Here is a 20,169-nt window from a genome sequence, read left to right on the forward strand (position 1 = left end):
TCTTACAGAGATATGTGCAAGTCTGTGGTGCTCCAGAACTGAAGTTTGATGTTCCTATCCAAGGATGGAGTTAATCTCATCTACTCCAGCTCAGTATGAACGCATTTTTTAAAAACGAAATAAAATAAAATGCAGTCAAATTTCCAGTGTTTAGCTTTGTGGCCCCAGAATGTTTTCTTTGGCAAAAAAAAACATAAACGATAATTAAAATACATGACTGTATTCAGAATAGCATCAATTTATATCATTTATAATTATATTTATACATAAATATACAACGATTATACAAAACCTCGTGATGTGAAGTGAGAAGCTTTCAACGATTTTCATCACAGATCAATAAAAAGTTGCAATGGTGCCTATGATGACTACAAAAAATATTTGGTTACAAAAGTGAATAAGAAAATAACTAAATAAGGGCCACAGATGGATAAAACCTTGCTGTAATAATGTATGGACGTTATAGTCTTACTGTGACATGTTGCCAGTAGATGGTGATATTTATTTATTAGAAGCTCTGATATGTGAGCATGTAATCCACAAACTGTGACTGAATATTAAGCTTTTTTTTTTAATCTATATTAGATGCAGGAAATTTGGTTACTGATGCTGGACTGGTTTTACTTTCTATTTGATATGTTTAATATGAAATAAACAAAGGAATCATCACAAATCTCATGGCATTTTCCTTAATCAAGCTTTCTGGGCTCAGCTTCATGTTTGATGCTGATCACACCCCTTGCTGTGCTCTTGCATGCGTTTATTAAACCACAATCACCCTAATAATGTAAGTGTTCAGATTATGATTATTTTAGTCCTCTGTATCTTCATATTATCCAATTCAGTTCATTTTTACACCAGAGCATTATAGTAAATATGATGGTACAGTTTTCCAGAAAATGGATATGTATAGTATAGTGTTATTTATGTCTGTATTTTAGAGTCACAAACAGCTGGAACCAAATTCCTTGTGTGTGTCAACACACTTGGCCAATAAACCTGATTCTGATTAAGTATGTTCAGTGATCAAACAGACTTCAGAGTTTTTTGTCATGCATTAGGTCTATTAAAAATTGATCCTGGAATAGCTCCCAGTCTGCAAAGTACAGTCTCCCCCAGAATACTTGAAATACAGGTAGGTTCAAACAAGTTTAAACTTGTTGAACACATCTAGATATAAATATCAACAAATATCTTCTCTATGACCTGATACCAGTCTACTGATCTCATAGGTCTGGCCTATGATCCAAAAGGAGATTGTTGTGAATTGTGAGGATGCAGTGTCCACAATCCTTAGGCTAGATGACCTTTGTTTCATTTTGCTATGTACTGCATAGTGAAACAATGCACTAATAATAAAATATAGTTGAGATGACCACTGGTTCCTGACTTCTAAAAAAAAAAAAGACGTAAAATGTTATTGTTTCTCCCCGTCGGGGAATCGAACCCCGGTCTTCCGCGTGACAGGCGGAGATACTGTCCACTATACTAACGAGGAGTTGCCCTAAAACTTCTTCAGTGTTCCCAGTAGATGGTGCTATTTACTTACATATTAACGTTTGTTTATGCTCAAATTCCAAAATCGCAGTAGTAGTCAAAGTAATATAAAAATCTGCATTTCTAGGTTCTGACTCTCCAATCGTGGCAGTTAAGGTTCCTGCTGGAAGGCTGTTTTTACCTTCAGAGTATAACAAAAACAATAGAACTGGTTTTCATAGAACTATATAAAACAATGCTAACGAGGAGTTGTCCTAAAAGTACTTCATTAGTCCCAGTAGATGGTGCTATTTACTTAGGGACTTCACAAGTACATGCGTAACACACACACACATTGTATACTGGTATGTCTGGCACTGTGTTTGCATTATGGTCCTGATAAACGTATTAGCTTATGTATGGCCGGAGTGACAATTAAAGGTATCCGACATCTATTTAAAAATAATCCAAAAATGTTTTATCCTCCCCGTCGGGGAATCGAACCCCGGTCTTCCGCGTGACAGGCGGAGATACTGTCCACTATACTAACGAGGAGTTGCTATTTCTAGCCAGTAGATGGGGCTATTTACGTATCCATGTTTGAAGGCCATGTTTCAAAGAATAAAAAAATCAATATCACTGGTCTTTCATGGGCAATCACTTCAGGGTGGTCAACAAACTATTAGCTTATAATGTTCAATTTGATTATCATCATTTTGATGAATATTCACGAGTAGAATGTGTATAAAAGTTTACAACAACTCTCCCCGTCGGGGAATCGAACCCCGGTCTTCCGTGACATGCTGTTTTTACTTTCAGAGAATAAAAAAACAATAGCACTGGTCTTTCAGTTTCAATCATTTCAGGGTGGACTGTACGCGTGTAATGGTCTAATGTCAATAAACTATTAGCTTATAATGTTCAGTTTGATTATCATCCTTCTGATGAATATTCACAAGTAGAAAGTGTATAAAAATCCACATCTCTCCCCGTCGGGGAATCGAACCCCGGTCTTCCGCGTGACTCAGCTGTAAGGTGAGGAAGTCTGGGATGCATTCGGTGTTCCAGTTCATCCGAGAGGAAAAGGGAAGTGCTACAACAAAAGAAAACATGCTGTATAACGTATAACTTTTTGAACAGTTTAGTAGTCATTTATACAATACATACATTTTAATATATATTGCAAGTGTTTAGATACAGCACAACATTGCGCATGTGCAGACGGTATAATTAACAGACCTGTGGTAGGCGGAATATAAAAGTTTACAAGTGGGATGCAACTTAGTTGCTATTAGTTGCACTGCTATTCCAAAAAGTCCCGCCTCCTTCTCTATGATTGGCTCAAAACCTGAAGTAAGCGGACGCCATCCAATCAGACATCGGTTTACGATACTAACAACCAATCCCTAAGATTTTTCGGAATACGGGTGGTAAAAAGTTTCCGACACGTGGGTTGAGTACAGGGCTGCCTTCAGTGGTCAATAGGTCTGTATACTATACTGACTATACAGTACAGATTTGAGCTGTCAGGTTCATCACATCAACTTATCCGGTTACTGAGAAAACTGGAAGGTAAGATGTGTACATAATTTCATCATGGAATGAGTAGTAACATTGTCTTTATGTTGACTAAATTACAGTGTGAGAAAGTGCTTGATACGCTGTGTATAAAGATGTAAACAATACTTGAGTTCATTCATTAAATTGGAACGTTTGTTACGTGACCAAATGTCGCGTCTATTTAAGACAAATGTAATTGTAATACAATTGTAATTGAGTTTAAAACAGAGGCTTATAAGTGAAGTACTGGATGTTCAGGCTGTGGTGCAACACTCACGTTTGTCTGTTTAACCCTGAGTTCATCCTGATTTTTTTTTTCCTGCACATTTTTTTTTCCACACAGATGCTCATATGTACATAACAGAGATATAACTATTGTATTATGTTACCAGTATTGAAACCTTGAGCATCTTCTGATATTTTATTTCCCATTACAACCACTAATCTTTACAATTATTATTCACAGACCATACACAGGGCAAAGTACCACTCTGGAATCAATCTTGGGCCAGGGTCCATGGGAATACATTTGTATTGAAGCCTCAGCTTAATACATGTACGTGTTTATTTATTCAAACAGCAGGCCCAGTCTGAACCTAAAGGATCTGCTTGTATATGGGATTGGGTTGATAGTTGATGCCCAAGGTTAGACACTCTATTACTGCCAAAATGTTTGTGAAAGTCTTCCGATCCGGGAGATGAGTAAAGAGACCAGACAGACGTGCTGGTTAACTGGGAGTGAACTTTAACATTCAGTGCCTATGAAGTTTGTAAGACTGTGGGACACAAAATTAACAACTTGCAAACCACAGCTTTTTATTCAGTTAAACTAATCCACCAACATGATAAATTGAATAACCATATATATATATATCAGTAAAATAAAATCACTCCTATCAAAATACAACCATCTCTTTATATGTAATAATTTCCAGTTCCAAAGAAATCATTTACAAATCTGATTAACATTTTTTCCACTTGTTACCGGTTTGAATTGAATTCATTTTTTTACTTAAATTTACTTAAAGGTTCTTTTAACAAAAACATCAACAAACCTATGTAAGACATTCGTATAGTTTACTATAGCATAATCTCATTTCTACGTTTGTGTGTCCTGTATAATGTTTTAATTTCTGAGTTGTGTGTGGTCTAGTAAAAAAAAAAAAAAAAATCTTTTAACATCTGTAGTTTTTTTTTTAAATCATGCTGAATTATCTAGATAAAACATTTCTTCTAAATAAAAATAAAGATAAAAAGCTTGTCCATAGAAAAAGTGCAACACTGCTTGCATCCTCTCTATTGTGACACTAATATGGATGCGATATTTATAGTGTCAAGGTGGCTAAATTAAATGTATTGATTAAATCATGAATATTTTGAAACCTCTAAAGCTTAATGATCTTTTCATTATTGGCAGAATCAGCACATGTCTCACACGTTTGTTTAAATAATGCTGGGTGTAGATAGCGGCTACCAGTGATAGGTATACGAATGCGTTTAGTTTGTAGGTTCTTTTGCTTCATTATATTTAACTATATGCTGCATCACTCTTTCTATCTACCATTTGTAAGTCTAAACACTAACAAGCAGTGCTAGTTTCCTTTCTTTTGTTTGTATTCTTTCTTTCTTTCTGTCTGTCTGTCTGTCTCCTAATCTTGAGTCACCTTTCATGGATTCAGGGATTGACGCCTCCAGACTGGCTATATTATGGTCCTGTGTTGTACAACATGACAACATTTGCTTGGCGCTTTGTGATACCAGTGCAAGATTTTAACTGTGTGTGTCTGTGTGCATCTGTCTGTGTGCATCTGTCTGTGTGCATCTGTCTGTGTGTGTCTCTGTGTGTGTCTCTGTGTGGGTCTGTGTGTGTGTGTGTTTGCCAGAATCATGTCGGTCTTGCGGTTCTACAGGAGGGCAGATACAGAAGGTGGGCGGAGCCTGCAAAGGGTCAGACAGCTTTATCCACAGGTCACCATAACCACTGAACTCTGCTACAATGTGGAAGTGAACGGTGAGAAGAATAACAGGACAGGGTTGAGATTTTGTGCACATGGAATATTTTGCTGGGTTTTGATTTGCTTTGTCATATACTCAGTAACCGGAAAAAATTTACAACCACCAATATTTAGTTCATTAATAGCATTTAGGGAAGTTAGATATGACAGCTAAACATAATATTAGTCATATCTAGCTTAGCGTGTAGCATTACGTTTATATTAAAATTAAAATTACATTACATTAATTACATTACATTAGTATTAAAATTCACATTTTTGGATGTAAAGAGTTCAAAGCCATGACGCCTGTTTGGTAAGATTACTAAATAAATGTGTACACAACACTTTTATTTTAAATCTACGGTACTGAGTGTACTGAGAGAGTCTGTATTTAGCTAATTTCTTTTCTTTCTTTTTTTTTTTTTTAACCTTATTTAGCTTATTAATTACATTAAGGGCAAGCTAGCTATTTAACTGTCTGTGTTAAATGGAGAAATATGAATTCATCCCTGTGTTAAATTTTTTTGTACATGAATATCGGTCTATGGTATGTAGTTTGAAACACTCATTCTAACAATTCAAGCATTAAAATCTAGGTTTTATGTGTAGTTTACAATGAAATAGCTGATTCCTTTCTCTGTTAGGGATGAAGGCTGTATCTCTGTCAGATACTGACTGTGTGAGTGGAGAGCAGAGGGATATCCTGCGCTGGTTGTTTACTCCTCTTCAGTGTTCAGGGCTGTCTGATGAGCCCAGTCTCCGAGCGACTATGCCAGGAGAGATCCTAGTGGAGATTGGCCCCAGGTACACAAACACACTTTAAATAATTGAAAAATATAGATGTAATGTTTATAGTAGCTGGAACAGTAGCAGATTACACACTACAGTCCTCAGTATAGTCTTTGCTAGTATAGTATAGTATTTTTGCTGCTTCTTACAGGCTCAACTTCTCTACTGCATGGTCTACAAATGCTGTGTCCATCTGCCAGAGTGCAGGCCTGAGCCAGGTGACCAGGGTGGAGCTGTCTCGCAGGCACCTCATCAAGGTCTGCACTACCGCTGCACATATTTGCGCTTACAACTATATACGTGTATAAATCTTAGATCAGGGGTGGCTAATCAGTCAGAGACCAAGAGCCACATTTTTTACTGTGTTACCGACACATCATACACATGGGCACACATGAACATCTTTTTTTTCCCTGCCATTTTGAGAGCAAACTTGACACAAATTGTTTACTCAAATGATCTTGCTCCTACTGGGAAACGTTGAGAGATTTTTATCCCACTCACATGCACGTTTGACAAATACCGTATTGAACTCAAGCGAAGCGAACACTCGTATTAAAAAGACACAAATACAAACTTTGGTACGAACGTAAGAGCCGCATGAAACCGGGCAAAGAGCCGCGGGTTGGCCACCCCAACATGATGATCCAATCTTCAGTGATAGGAAAAAAGAAAGTATCATCCTTCAATTCATTCAATGTTTTTATTTATCAAGGCTTAAATAACAGTTGTGTGATCAACAACCTCTAAAAACAAATAACTTCAGGTGACCACAAAATACCCTACAAGATTTCAGTGTGAAGTCAGTTCATTCCCAAATTTGGTCCACAACTTGGTCATGTAACAGAATCCCAAACACACCAGTAAATTGACAACTCTATGGTTAAAGAAGAAAAAAAGTGTTGGAATGGTAAAGTCAAAGTCCAAAACACATTGAGATCCCCTCTGACGCAATGCTGTAAAGATTAGTGGGCCAAAATGTCTCCAAAACAATGTGGCAGACTAATGAACACCTACAGAAAACGGTTACTTTTTTATTGTTGTTTAATGATGTTACTGTATTATAGGGTGTAGTTATATTTTTCGTTTACCTTTTTGGAAAAAAATAACCACATATTGAAATCTGTGTTTTGTTTTGTTTTTTGCCAGAGGTTAGTTGTATGTTGATAGAAGTTGATAAAGATCACAATTGTTCGTTGATAGATGAAAACATAAAATTGAAATAGGGTGTGTGTGTATAAACAATATATGACTATATATATATATATATATATATATATATATATATATATATATATATATATATATATATATATATATATATATATATTCATTTTAATCGTATTCTCTTTATTACTGTCAATTTAATTGATCTTAGTGTTCTGCTATTTGCAGTAAACATGCTCTTATCCTTTCTTCTGTTGAAGGATGAGCTGCATGAGCTCAGGAAAGATAAAGAGATGGAGAAGTTAATCAGGCTCTTGTATGATAGCATGACTGAGTGTGTCTACACCAAACCCATTACATCTTTCTCTGTGGATGTCCGGCCACAGGAAGTGTTTGAGGTTGACATTTTAGGAAAAGGTCGTGCTGCGTTGGAGAGGGCCAACGATGAACTTGGTGAGCAATGTGTCTTTTAATGTGCAATAGATTTAGAGGGGATCAGGGGCACGTGACATTCAACATAATTGGAAGAAGTGTAGTTGTCACAGGGTGAGGGGAAATGGTGTCTATTGGGTCACAAAGTGTGTGTGTGTGAGAGACAGAGAGAGAGAGAGAGACACACACATGCATAATAAGTGAATGTGAGTGGAGAAGTAGGACATTACTGTCTCATAAGTGAATGTGTTAACTTATTAGAACATCTTGCGTTGTATGCATTTATCATAATCACAACATTTAACTTCATTATATGAAATTGTCTTTTTACTGTTAAATGTGTGTGTGTGTGTTTGTGAGCAGGACTAGCATTTGACTCCTGGGATCTGGACTATTACACAGGATTGTTTCAGAGGGTGAAGAGAAATCCAACCAGTGTTGAATGCTTTGACCTGGCTCAGTCCAACAGGTGTGTGGTTTTAGAGGTAAAAAAATAAAAATAATAATTCTACTGAGAAAACTGTGGAATTAACTGCCCTCAGACTTTGCCCTCAGACCATTAATAGTAAGTTTTGTGTCAACAAAACATTTTTCCTCTGTACAGAAAAGTTTCTTTGTAATAAATATTTTTGTGGAAATCACATTTTTCACATTCACAAATGTCACTCCAATATACAATGTCACTCAAATATAGTGAGCACAGTCGCCACTGGTTCTTCCGAGGCCAGATGGTGATTGATGGCCAGGAGCAGAAGGACACACTGTTCAGCCTCATTATGGACACACAGCAGCACAGCAATCAGAACAATGTCATCAAGTTCAGTGATAACAGCAGGTGAGCGAGCGAGAGACTGTCAGCATGATTACTATCACTGAGCAACTCTGAGTGCACCAGCCGTTCATTCTGTACGTGTGTATGTGCTTGTGTGTGCATGCGTGTGTGTATACACAGTGGTATTAAAGGCATGGAGCTGGAGTGCATGTTTCCCACCGACCCTGCGCAGGCCAGCTGCTATAAGACCAGACACACCACCAGACACGTCATCTTCACTGCAGAAACACATAACTTCCCCACAGGTCAGAGCACAAACACGATTTGTGCTGTTTACAGGATGCACAATATAAGATGTTTAGGCATTTTATTTATTTATTAAAAAAAAAAGTTAATTGCTGTTATGAAGCTGATTTATTTGTGCCACAGTGTCAGGTATTACAAAAAAAAAAGATTTCAGCTTTTTAGTCTAAACTGTTAATAACAAAAGAAAATATATCAATACTATAGATGAGCAAAATAATAAATCTGTTACACTTTTGTGCGATTCTTAAAATGCAACTCTGTGATAATTGTTTCTAGAAATGAGAGTGCACGACATGATGTGGAAACTCTCGGGTGGATGTGGTGCATGAATTAAACTAACTCGTGAATATGAAAATGCTCTTTAACATATTTCTGTGTCTCAATGGAATTATTATACATATTATACATTATACAAAGATTTTTCTTTTAGTTTAAAGGAAAAATACATGCACTACATCCCTTCATACAAAGTATCTATTACAGTAGAAGTAAATTCCTGCCATATATATATATATGTGTGTGTGTGTGTGTGTGTGTGTGTGTGTGTGTGTGTGTATATTGAGTTTGCATGTTCTTCAGGACCTTCTGTGGTTTCCTCCGGTTTCCTCTTCCAGTCCAAAGACATGCGTTGTTACCTGATTGGCATCTCTCGATAATCAGTTAGTGTGTTAATGGATGTCAGTAAGTGTGTGTGATTGATTGTGCCGTTATGGGTTGGCTCCTTGTCTAGAATGTCCACCACCTTGTGCACTTTTTTGAGTTTCCTGGGATAGACTTCAGAATGGCCACACTGGTTTGAGCTGATTAAAAAGCGACAGTAACTCAGATAATCACCCTGTACAATTGTAGTGAGCAGAAAAGCATCTCAGAACACAGCACACGTTAAGATGGATGAGCAAAAGACTGTGTTGGGGTTTTTTCTGTCAGCCAAGAACAGAGAGCTGAGGCTACAGTGGGCACAGGCTCCTCAAAACTGGGAAGCTGAAGACTGGAGAAATGATTAATACAATGGGGGAAAAAAATGAAGACTCTTTCCATTTTGTTGATGTTTTGTTATGGGTTTTATTTTGTGCTCTAGGGGTTGCTCCTTTCAGTGGCGCTACCACAGGTACTGGTGGACGAATCAGAGACGTACAGAGTGCAGGCCGAGGTGGACACGTGATTGCAGGGACTGCTGGGTATTGCTTTGGCAACCTCCACATCCCAGGTTTTCAGAATGCGCTATTATTGCACTTATGTTGCTAATTTAAACTGTACATCATGAACATTTTTTGCATGAATGTTGCACGAAAATCCTGCTTTTCTCTTGGACATATTTGGCTACAGGATTTGCTCTTCCATGGGAGGAGAATGGTTGGGAGTACCCTTCCAGCTTCGCCCCTCCTTTGCAGGTGGCTATTGAGGCGAGTGATGGAGCTTCAGACTACGGAAACAAGTTTGGCGAACCTGTGCTGGCAGGTATATATGACGATGTTAGCGGTTTGCTTTCGTTCCTAGTATAAATGTTTGCTGGATTTATTTTTGCTTAAATGACTCCAGGCTTTGCCCGGTCCTTTGGAATGCGCTTGGCCAACGGTGAACGCCGAGAATGGATTAAGCCAATCATGTTCAGCGGAGGGCTGGGCTCTATTGAGGACAAGCACGTGAAGAAAGAGGAGGCGGAGTCAGGTAGGCTATGTTGGAAGCTCCTGGATTATGATGATGAAATAAATTTATAGGGATGCCTTTCACATCAGTATATGAAATGCCTGTGTTGTCTGTGTGTGGAATTCTGAATTAAGATACCCTTGAGTGTGTACACTGACTTTGAACAGCATGAAAAAGGATCGTTATGTGCATCTCCTGTCCAGACATTTAACATTTTTCTCTGGTTTTAGGTATGGAGGTGGTGAAAATAGGCGGCCCTGTGTATAGGATTGGCGTAGGGGGTGGAGCTGCGTCCTCTGTACAGGTAGATTATGAAGTTCATCTTCTTGGGGTTTACGTTGAATCATTCCACAGATGTATCTGGTTGTTTTGTGTGTTTATCTTACCTTGTTTGTGTGTGATTCTGTAGGTACAGGGTGATAACTCGAGCGATCGCGATTTGGGTGCGGTACAAAGAGGAGACGCCGAAATGGAGCAGAAGATGAATCGAGCTCTGAGGGCCTGTCTGGAAAGAGCTGCAGGAAACCCCATCTGCAGTATCCATGACCAGGGCGCAGGGGGCAATGGTAATTTTGTCATTTTAACGCAACTAAACTATAAATATGAAAAGCCTGACATGTCATTAACACGTCACAAGTCATAAACATTTCGCTGTTAAATCATTTTATATGGTGTCATATGATTTACACTCCCCACCCTGCTGAAGAGACTTCATGTGTACTGTACTCTAGGAAACGTGTTGAAAGAGCTGAGTGAGCCCGCTGGAGCGATCATCTACACCAGCAAATTTAAAGTGAGCTTCAATTTACAAGATCTTTTTTTTTTTATATATAGAAATTGTACAGAAACTTTAATACTGATCATAACCAAGTTATTATATGTGTCAGTATCTCTAATAATCCACTTCCTCCTCCTGCAGAGAGGTGATCCCACCCTCAGTGTTTTGGAGTTATGGGGTGCGGAGTATCAGGAGAGTAATGCTCTGCTGCTCCGCCCGTCTGACCGGAGTTTTCTAGAAAGTGTGTGTCAGAGGGAGAAATGCCCTGTTGATTTTGTGGGCAACATTACAGACGATAAAAAGGTGGGTGTGAAATATTATCAAATGTCATTATTTTGTTTTTACTAACAAACAAACTAACACTGAAGACATTTTGGTTTGCGATGAAAATTATGAATTTCAACATTTGTTTCCTGATATTTACATCTGTTAAACGTCTCAGAACATGGCACCTTTGATGTAAGATCACCATCATAAGCTTTCACCATCAGAAGTTCCATCATCAATAAAGATTAGTGAGAATGTTCCAAAAGCAGTTATGCAACCACTGCCATGTTTCGCAGATGAGCTTATATGTTTTAGGCCATGAGCAGATCCATTCTTCCTCCACAGTTTGCCATCACTTTGGCAGAGGTTCATATTCTGAGCTTTTGTGGCTTGTCTTTGCATGTCTTTTGTGAATTCTAATCTGGCCTCCTTATTCTTACTGCTGATAATTACACCATGTCGTATGACCTCTATATTTATGAAAAATAAAAGACTTGGTCTTGCCTTTCAAATACTTTAGGATGTGAATGTAGATGACATTTACTAATTGTAAAACAGAAAAAACAATATGGCAAACAAAGTGTGTGTGTGTGTGCGTGCGTGCGCGTGTGTGCGCGTGCGTGTGTGTGTGTGTGTGCGTGTGTGTGTGTGTGTGCACGTGCACATATGTGTCTAACTTCTAGATTGTTCTTGTGGATGATGTCCCCAACACTGACAGTGCTGGGATTAGTGGACGGAACCCTGTGGATTTAGAACTTGAATGGGTGTTGGGAAAAATGCCTCAGAAGGTATGTGGAATGAAACCTCTTAAAAAAATCTTCAGTTCTCAGACGTCCTTGATTGGTGCTTCTTCTGCCTGCTGTTGGTAATGCTTCAATCCAGATAAAAGACATGCTCTGGATTCCACATCATGCATTATATTTAAGTGGGTCTCTCTGTGTGTGTGTGTCTGTGTCTGTGTCTGTGTCTGTGTGTCTGTGTGTCTGTGTGTGTCTGTGTGTGTCTGTGTGTGTCTGTGTGTGTCTGTGTGTGTCTGTGTGTGTCTGTGTCTGTGTCTCTGTCTCTGTGTGTCTGTGTGTCTGTGTCTGTGTGTCTGTGTCTCTGTGTCTGTGTCTCTGTGTCTGTGTCTCTGTGTCTGTGTCTCTGTGTCTGTGTCTCTGTGTCTGTGTCTGTGTGTGTCTGTGTGTGTGTGTGTGTGTGTGTCTGTGTGTGTGTGTCTGTGTGTGTGTGTCTGTGTGTGTGTGTCTGTGTGTGTGTGTCTGTGTCTGTGTCTCTGTGTGTGTGTGTGTGTGTGTGTGTGTGTAGGAGTTCAGGCTGGACCGTGTTCCCTCCTGTCTGCAGCCTCTCTCTCTCCCTCCCGGACTTTCTGTTTTACCTGCTCTTGAGAGAGTTCTTCGCCTGCCTGCTGTGGCCAGCAAACGCTACCTCACCAACAAGGTGTTCTATTTTCTGAAAGTGTCTGAATTATTTCTTAAATACATTATTTATTTTGGACTAATCATTTTTCTGAAACCAGATTAAAAATAAGCACCACAACTTTTCAAGCTGATCGAGGCTTTTCACAAATAACAGACTGCTTTGGAGATAGTGTGTCCTCCAGAAATATTGGCACCTTTCTTGACAGTTGACGTGCATCAAAATTATATTTTGAGTTGAAATATGCAGTTTAAAGTTGAAAAGTAAAATGTTTACATAAAATTATACAGACAAAAACAAGGTTTGAAAAAATTCTAAATAGGGCACTCCTCTACACACAATATTATAAGTTTCTTTACATTAGGTTTGTGCATGGGGACTGTTTTAAACATTTCAGACCACAGGTTGATTTGTGAAGCATGTCTGGCTCATCTTCTTTTACAATCTCTATCTATGGCCCCATTTAAACCTCCTGATGGAGGCAGACAGGTTTTTGGGCTGTAATGCTGATTGCAGAGCAGAATTCGTGACTCTTTACAAGAGCCTTCACAAGAAAAACAAAACAGCCCTGAAGCCTCAGTGATCCACTTCTGTATTTTACAGAGTCTCTCATATCAGGGATTTGGGCACTTTTGTTGCCAAGCATGCTAATGATGTACAAAACTAAATGTTTGATTGGACACATTAGATTAGATTAGATGCCACTTTATCATCAAGCAAGTACAAAGCCAATGAAATGCAGTTCGCATCTAACCAGAAGTGCAAAAGATTAAGTACTGTGGTGGTGGTGGTGTTGGTGTTTTTGTTGTTGGTATTTGTGTTAGTGGTGTTGAGGTCATCTTGTTTAAGTATAATATTATAAAACTCATTTAATTCACCCTCAATATTCACTCCTTGGTCTGTTCTATTTGTATTAGGTGGATCGCTCTGTGACCGGATTGGTGGCACAGCAGCAGTGTGTAGGACCTCTTCACACCCCACTGGCTGATGTGGCTGTGGTCGCTCTATCACCCTTCAGCCTCCAGGGTGCTGCTACAGCCATTGGGGAACAGCCTATTAAAGGCCTGGTTTCCCCAGCGGTTGGAGCTCGAATGGCTGTGGGTGAGGCCCTCACCAATCTGGTGTTTGCACGTGTCACTGATCTCAAGGTAAAATGTGGCTCTGGTGGCTAACACCAATAAAGAGACTGTACAGATCTTGTACAGCTCTATTCTAATCACAATTGATTCGATAATTATCACTTATAATACTAAATAGTAAATAATAAAATAAAAAAAGTTATCATCTACCACATTTCAGGAATTCTTACCTTATATCAATTCATCATGCTTTTTTTGTTTGTGTCTCGCTTAGGATGTAAAGTGCAGCGGGAACTGGATGTGGGCGGCAAAGTTGCCAGGTGAAGGGGCATGTCTGTGGGAGGCGTGCCAGGCTATGTGCAAGGTCATGGGTCAGTTGGGCATCGCTGTAGATGGTGGAAAGGACTCGCTTAGCATGGCTGCTCGTGTTGGTGGAGAAACTGTCAAAGCACCAGGTCTGTGTGTGTGCACTTGTTTGTGTGTGTCTGAGTATTCTAAATCGAAAAAGGCTAATCTGTCTTCTTTGTTTTTCTTAGGCTCTTTGGTCATCTCTGTGTATGCTGTTTGTCCTGATATCACTGCTACTGTAACACCTGACCTGGGTGACCCAGAGGGCAAAGGTTGGTCTGCATTTTTAGGACTTGGATATGTAAATATTAAGATCAGTATTGTGGGAAATGTACTCTCTGGGCCTCTCTCTCTCTCTCTCACCGTCTCTCTCTCTCTCTCTCTCTCTCTCTCACACCCTTTCTCTCTCTCTCTCTCTCTCTCTCTGTCTCTCTCACCCCCCTCTCTCTCTCTCACCTTCTCTTTCTCTCTCTCTCTCTCTCTCTCTCTCTCTCTCTCTCTCTCTCTCTCTGTCTCTCTAACCCCCCTCTCTCTCTCTCACCTTCTCTCTCTCTCTCTCTCTCAACCCCCAGGTGTATTGCTGTATGTTCCTGTGAGTGTTGGTAAATACAGGTTGGGTGGCTCTGCTCTTGCTCAATGTTATGGTCAGCTTGGAGATTGCAGTCCAGATCTGGATCATCCTGACCTTCTCTCAGCCTGCTTCAACACCACCCAGACACTCATCCATGGTGATGCTTTATTCTTTGAGATCTTTAATCTTCTTCCTAATGCCTTTGTGAGTTTAATACTGTGTGTGTGTTGTAGATCATCTGTTGAGTGCAGGACATGATGTCAGCGATGGAGGACTCCTTTCCTGTCTACTGGAGATGGCCTTTGCAGGAAATCGTGGGATAGATGTTGACTTGCCTTTTGATGGAGTTGGAGGTCAGTATAAATCTGAAAGTCAGAATCTGTGAGAAGAAAGTCACTTTTTAAGATCATCTTGTCTGTTTTTCATCAGTGATGGAGGCTTTGTTCTCTGAGGAGTTGGGGCTGGTGTTAGAGGTGTGTGAGAGTGATGTGGAACGTGTGTGTGAGCGCTACACACACGCTGGGCTGCGTTGCTACAAGATTGGTACCACCTGTGGTTTCGGACCTGACTCTATGGTGAGCAGTTCTGCACTATTGTCTCCATGCCTTTTCCCATGAATTAAGTAAAATTTTAGGTTTTCAGAGTCAAAGTCTGTTATTGTTAAACTAACCTTTAATTTTTGATGAATTCCAAATGTATCTAACTTGTGAAACGTGATACATTTTTCAGACAGCAACCTCAGAGATTTTGATGAAATACTAAGACTAAATGCTGCAGGCTGCTATCTAGTGAATAGGCAGTTGTGAGCTAATGCCATTCAGTCATTCTGAATATTGTCTAGCAGCTCGGTTTAAGAGGATTTAGTCATACCACTGTTCCATACAGCAGGTCTGTTTCAATCGCAATTATGAAACATGAAAAAAAAACCCTGAAACTTGTGTCAAACATCCGTGTACTGAAACACCTTTTTCTCCTTTTTGTCAGCCTTTGTGTGGGGAAACAAAGTCACAAAGTGGTACATACACATTTCAAACACTATCCATTCCACAATCCCCTTTATTTCTGACAATATTTACAGTAGAAACGGCTCTGTACGTTATAGACACACTGTCTGTGCTTACACTAGTGTAATTTCTGCCAAATGGGCTTCTATTAGTGCTTGTTTCAGTTGATGTATTTCATTATTTATTATATTAATCTATTTATTGTATTGGAGAAGTAAAGATTCTGTTTTAGTGACATATCTAATACGAGAAAATACTGTTACTGTTTTTAAATGGAGGTCTAGGAAAGAAGTAATTATTAATTATTAATTATTTCTTGTTCTTCAGGTCAAGGTAAGCTTGTGTGGACAGGAATTGCTGTATGAGCGTCTCCCCACTCTCAGGGCATTATGGGAAAGCACAAGCTTCCAGCTGGAGTGTCTGCAGGCCAATCCACTGTGCGTACAGCAGGAAGAACATGGGCTATCTATCCGCACACAGCCTTACCTCAAGCTGACGTTTGACCCTGTTAAAACACCCAGAGCAAAAGAGCTAGGTAGTCTGAAGACTTTTTTTTTTTTAATAAAGCAAAAGAAGAGCTTGTCTGATGAATTAGTCGATTTACATGATGTCTGTGTTGTAACCTTGTGTAGCTGTGGGCAAGCCGCGTGTTGCAGTCATCCGTGAGGAGGGCAGCAATGGAGATCGAGAGATGTCTGTCTCACTGTACATGGCTGGATTTGAGGTACAAAATTACACACCTCAGGTCTTGATCAGAGTCTTGGCAAAGCGCTGACCCAAACAAAAATGGAAATGTATTTAAAATTCAATTATCCAACAGTTATATTAACGCGTCAATTAAGTACCTAAAATGCATTGGTGCATTACAAAAATAGTGATTTGTGATAATGTTTTTCATGCAAGTGTAAAATATAACCCCATAATTTTAGGCAGAATGTATTTTACTGTATTATGCTGTGTCAGGTGTGGGATGTGACGATGCAGGACCTATGCTCCGGCTCCACCACGCTTGACCCGTTCCGAGCTGTTGTGTTTGTAGGTGGCTTCAGTTATGCTGATGTGTTGGGATCAGCTAAAGGTGAACCTTACACACATAACTACATGCACACACCACTAAGGATTCCACACCCATGTTCACTGAAATGATGAAGTAGCTCTGTTAAAATCAGAGGGATGAAATGACACCTGTGTGTACTGGTGCTGTTTCTAATCAGGAAACTAATTTGTTCCTGCTCTGTTAACCACTTTGAGATGCAGAAATGCTGTACATTCTCTTTCATAATCAATGCAAGTCTGATGCTTTTGTGCAAAGAATGTTATAATATGCATGTTAATCTGTCCTGGTTGTCTTCTTAGGCTGGGCGGCTACTGTCACCTTTAACCCCAAAGCCCGGGAGGAATTTGAGCGTTTCCGACATCGTAATGACACACTCAGTCTAGGGGTGTGTAATGGCTGCCAGCTCCTGGCTCTGCTTGGTTGGGTGGGTGGAGCTCAGGATGGAGGTGAGTGAAGAAAACTTCTGAAAAGTGTTGGTCTTACATTTATTAGGAAGTTTTCATGCTTAATGTATGTTGTTTTGTATCATCTCTGTGACAATTTTGCATCATGACACATGCATGGAGATCTTTTGTCTCTTTGTTGCCTGCTTGTTTGTTTTCCATGTTGTTCTCTTCATCACTCCCTCATCATAGGCTCTGAGGTGGCATTGACCCATAATAAGTCCGGTCGGTTTGAGTCGCGTTTTGTGAGTGTCGGCATTCTGCCTTCTCCAGCCGTTATGCTGAAGGGCATGGCGGGATCTGCCCTGGGTGTGTGGGTTGCACATGGAGAAGGTGAGACTGTCTGTGTTAAGAACATCACACTAGTGATAATTCATGTTGCCAGAGATGTTGTAATGTGGTATTAGTCAATAACTCTATCCCATGTTTGTTTTTGGAGTCTGTCCAACAAATTTACTCAAGTAAATGTACTTAAAAATAAATCTGAGTAGCAGTATCATCTGATCACACATAATAATTAAGTGATTGCTTATTTATTTGTTGGCTGTAAGTTGCGCAACATGGCTAAAGTTAATGTTTAAAGCCATATTGTAGACACAAAACCACGACATACATCGCATACATCCTTTTATCAAGGTATGTTATCTTGTACTTTCTGGGGCACAAAGTGCAGCACAAACTAATGGATTTTATATTTAAGGCTTGAGAGGAAGAAAAATCAATTTGGTGTGTTCAGCATTAACCTGCTTCTGCTTACCTACTGCCTTCCTCTAAAAATGATAAACACTCAGAACAAATGAAAACTGATGGGGAAAAAATTTTTATTGGGAAGAACACTGAACAATGTTATGATATACTTAACGATTCTTCCGACCTTCTCTGACCTTTTTATTCTGCCCTTTTTGTTATAATATATATGTTCATGTGTGAATACAATACATCATCCAGCTCTGCAATCTGTTAGCTAACTTAAATGCTATATTAAGGAGCACTACATTACTACACTACATTATATTCCATAAAATTTCTTCAGTCCCTGTTAATGAAACATCATCTTGCGCAGGTCTGATGCAATTCCGCTCGCCTGAAGCACAGCAAAAGCTGATCAGTGCCTCTCTGGCACCCCTGCGTTACGTGGACGACTCTGGAGCCCCCACTGAGACCTACCCCATGAATCCAAACGGCTCTGCTCTGGGTATAGCGGGTATCTGCTCTCCTGATGGCCGCCACCTGGCCATGATGCCCCACCCAGAGCGCACGGTGCTGGGCTGGCAGTGGGCTTGGGCACCCGCACCTCTCAGAACCTCACTGTGTGCCTCGCCTTGGCTCAGCATGTTCCACAACGCTGCTGTGTGGTGTCAGAGAGAGGATTTGTCATCATAGTGATTATGATTATGGAAATGTCTACTGCACTGTTACATTTGAGAACAAATCCTGATTGTTTGTATGTTGGATTAAGAAGAATTAGAATTACGTAAGTAATTTAGAAAAAAGCTATTAAACATAATTAACAAACTGATGATGGCTGCATTCTAAATAAAACACTAGATTTTTTTTTTCATTCCTGTAGCTAACCTCTCTCTTTACAATTGTGATAAGGAAACACTTTTGCACATCCGTGAAGTCAATGGAGCAAAATTGGCTGTATATGATGACATACGATCTCTATCCTGTCACTTACAGCGACATTCATCCAATCATTGGGATCTGTGGGCTCATGCATGTGGAAGAAGGTAGACAGCACTTTCCTCCGGGTGTGGTACAGCATGCGTCAGAGGAATCATGTTTGCTTTCACCCTCACTGTTTGGTAGTTTACGCATATGAGGGGAGAGCTTGCTGGTGGATAGGAATTGACGATTCATGAAAATGGCTTAAATAATTAAATAGTGGACACTGATATTTTGAGTTTATTTTACAAAAACAGTGATAAAGACCAATTGTTTAGAAGCCCTGGCCAATTTGCTGCCCTAGGCAAGATTTCACCAGGTGCCCCTGGAATCACAGACAATTGTGTTCCGATCATTTTGTTCATAAACTTACACAGAAACAAACTGCACAGCTTTGTCCTGTTTTTCTTTATTTTGAAAATATTTTGGAAACACACACAAACTATATAAAAAAAACTATATTACGGAGACCTTGCTTTCCTTGCCTTTCTTACAGCAATAAAATATATATAATAAATATATAAATAAAATACTTCTCAGGTAATAAAATATATATATACATATATATTAATAAAAATAATAATTTGGGCGCCCCTAGTGGTGGGCGGCGCCCTTAGCATTTGCCTATTCTGCCTATGCGCAGGGCCGGCCCTGGTCCCATCCAGAGACAAGCTGTTTCGTGTTGAGGTTTTGTTCAAACTAACCATCGAAAATAACCTTTCTAATTAATATGTTTTTTTTTTTTTTAATTGGTTGTTGCGTTAAATCTTACCCAGATACAGTAGTGCTATTTTCTGATTGGCTATTGTGTAGCCTCTTTTTTTGATTGGCTGATAAGTGTCAGGCTCGACTAAGAGCTCCAGAGGAGACGCGCTTGATGCTTGCCCGGTTCCATAGAGACAGATACATTTTGGGTGCTGCGGCTTATTAAATATGATAAATAGCCAAAAAGTTTTTATGCGTGAGAAATACAATGTGTGGTTGGAGAGCGTGACAAAAGACCGAAATGCGTGACTGTCACGCACAACGCGTGACAATTGACAGCCCTGCAGTGTCTGAAAAGTGTAAGCGTTCACCTTCCAACAGTATGTTCTTTTGTGCAATTTGTGAATATTTATGGGGGCACGGTGGTTTAGTGGTTAACATGTTCGCCTCACACCTCCAGGGTTGGGGGTTCGATTCCCGCCTCCTCCTTGTGTGTGTGGAGTTTGCATGTTCTCCCCGTGCCTCGGGGGTTTCCTCTGGGTACTCCGGTTTCCTCCCCCGGTCCAAAGACATGCATGGTAGGTTGATTGGCATCTCTGGAAAATTGTCCGTAGTGTGTGAGTGCGTGAGTGAATGAGAGTGTGTGTGTGTGCCCTGCGATGGGTTGGCACTCCGTCCAGGGTGTAT

At 39.8% G+C, this 20,169-nt stretch overlaps 1 protein-coding gene and 2 non-coding genes across 4 annotated transcripts; 1 reads left to right on the plus strand and 2 right to left on the minus strand.

The window, feature by feature from the left end:
* Positions 1 to 1,426: 1,426 nt before the first annotated feature.
* Positions 1,427 to 1,498, minus strand: trnad-guc (transfer RNA aspartic acid (anticodon GUC)). The gene has a single exon. It is a non-coding gene; the product is annotated as a tRNA-Asp (tRNA).
* A 461-nt stretch (positions 1,499 to 1,959) lies between these two features.
* Positions 1,960 to 2,031, minus strand: trnad-guc (transfer RNA aspartic acid (anticodon GUC)). Its single transcript has one exon. It is a non-coding gene; the product is annotated as a tRNA-Asp (tRNA).
* Positions 2,032 to 2,914: 883 nt separating this feature from the next.
* Positions 2,915 to 19,166, plus strand: pfas (phosphoribosylformylglycinamidine synthase). Of its 2 annotated transcripts, XM_060866745.1 has the most exons (30): positions 2,925 to 3,048; positions 3,503 to 3,592; positions 4,920 to 5,047; positions 5,678 to 5,837; positions 5,974 to 6,079; positions 7,250 to 7,442; positions 7,785 to 7,890; positions 8,116 to 8,256; positions 8,374 to 8,498; positions 9,578 to 9,706; positions 9,826 to 9,957; positions 10,039 to 10,167; positions 10,377 to 10,450; positions 10,556 to 10,712; positions 10,878 to 10,939; positions 11,066 to 11,227; positions 11,875 to 11,979; positions 12,497 to 12,628; positions 13,525 to 13,755; positions 13,961 to 14,141; positions 14,223 to 14,306; positions 14,607 to 14,762; positions 14,839 to 14,958; positions 15,035 to 15,180; positions 15,937 to 16,144; positions 16,242 to 16,333; positions 16,573 to 16,687; positions 16,966 to 17,112; positions 17,302 to 17,442; positions 18,173 to 19,166. In XM_060866745.1, exons 3-30 carry the CDS (start codon positions 4,924 to 4,926, stop codon positions 18,490 to 18,492), a joined length of 3,978 nt encoding a protein of 1,325 aa, XP_060722728.1. In that variant the 5' UTR covers positions 2,925 to 3,048; positions 3,503 to 3,592; positions 4,920 to 4,923; the 3' UTR covers positions 18,493 to 19,166. The 2 variants fall into 2 exon arrangements, with proteins under 2 accessions (XP_060722727.1, XP_060722728.1); XM_060866744.1 differs by lacking the exon at positions 3,503 to 3,592 and having other exon boundaries at positions 2,915 to 3,048.
* The last annotated feature ends 1,003 nt before the right edge of the window (positions 19,167 to 20,169 follow it).

This window comes from Tachysurus vachellii, chromosome 3 (genome assembly GCF_030014155.1).
Source record: "Tachysurus vachellii isolate PV-2020 chromosome 3, HZAU_Pvac_v1, whole genome shotgun sequence".
NCBI classification, from domain to species: Eukaryota; Metazoa; Chordata; class Actinopteri; order Siluriformes; family Bagridae; genus Tachysurus; species Tachysurus vachellii.

Excerpts from the sequence above, each read along its gene's own strand:
- pfas (XM_060866744.1), top strand. The coding sequence starts at position 4,924 with ATGTCGGTCTTGCGGTTCTACAGGAGGGCAGATACAGAAGGTGGGCGG. Across the intron at positions 10,451-10,555 it reads GAGCTGCGTCCTCTGTACAG|GTACAGGGTGATAACTCGAG; the intron begins GTAGATTATGAA and ends GTGATTCTGTAG. Across the intron at positions 14,959-15,034 it reads GCCTTTTGATGGAGTTGGAG|TGATGGAGGCTTTGTTCTCT; the intron begins GTCAGTATAAAT and ends GTTTTTCATCAG.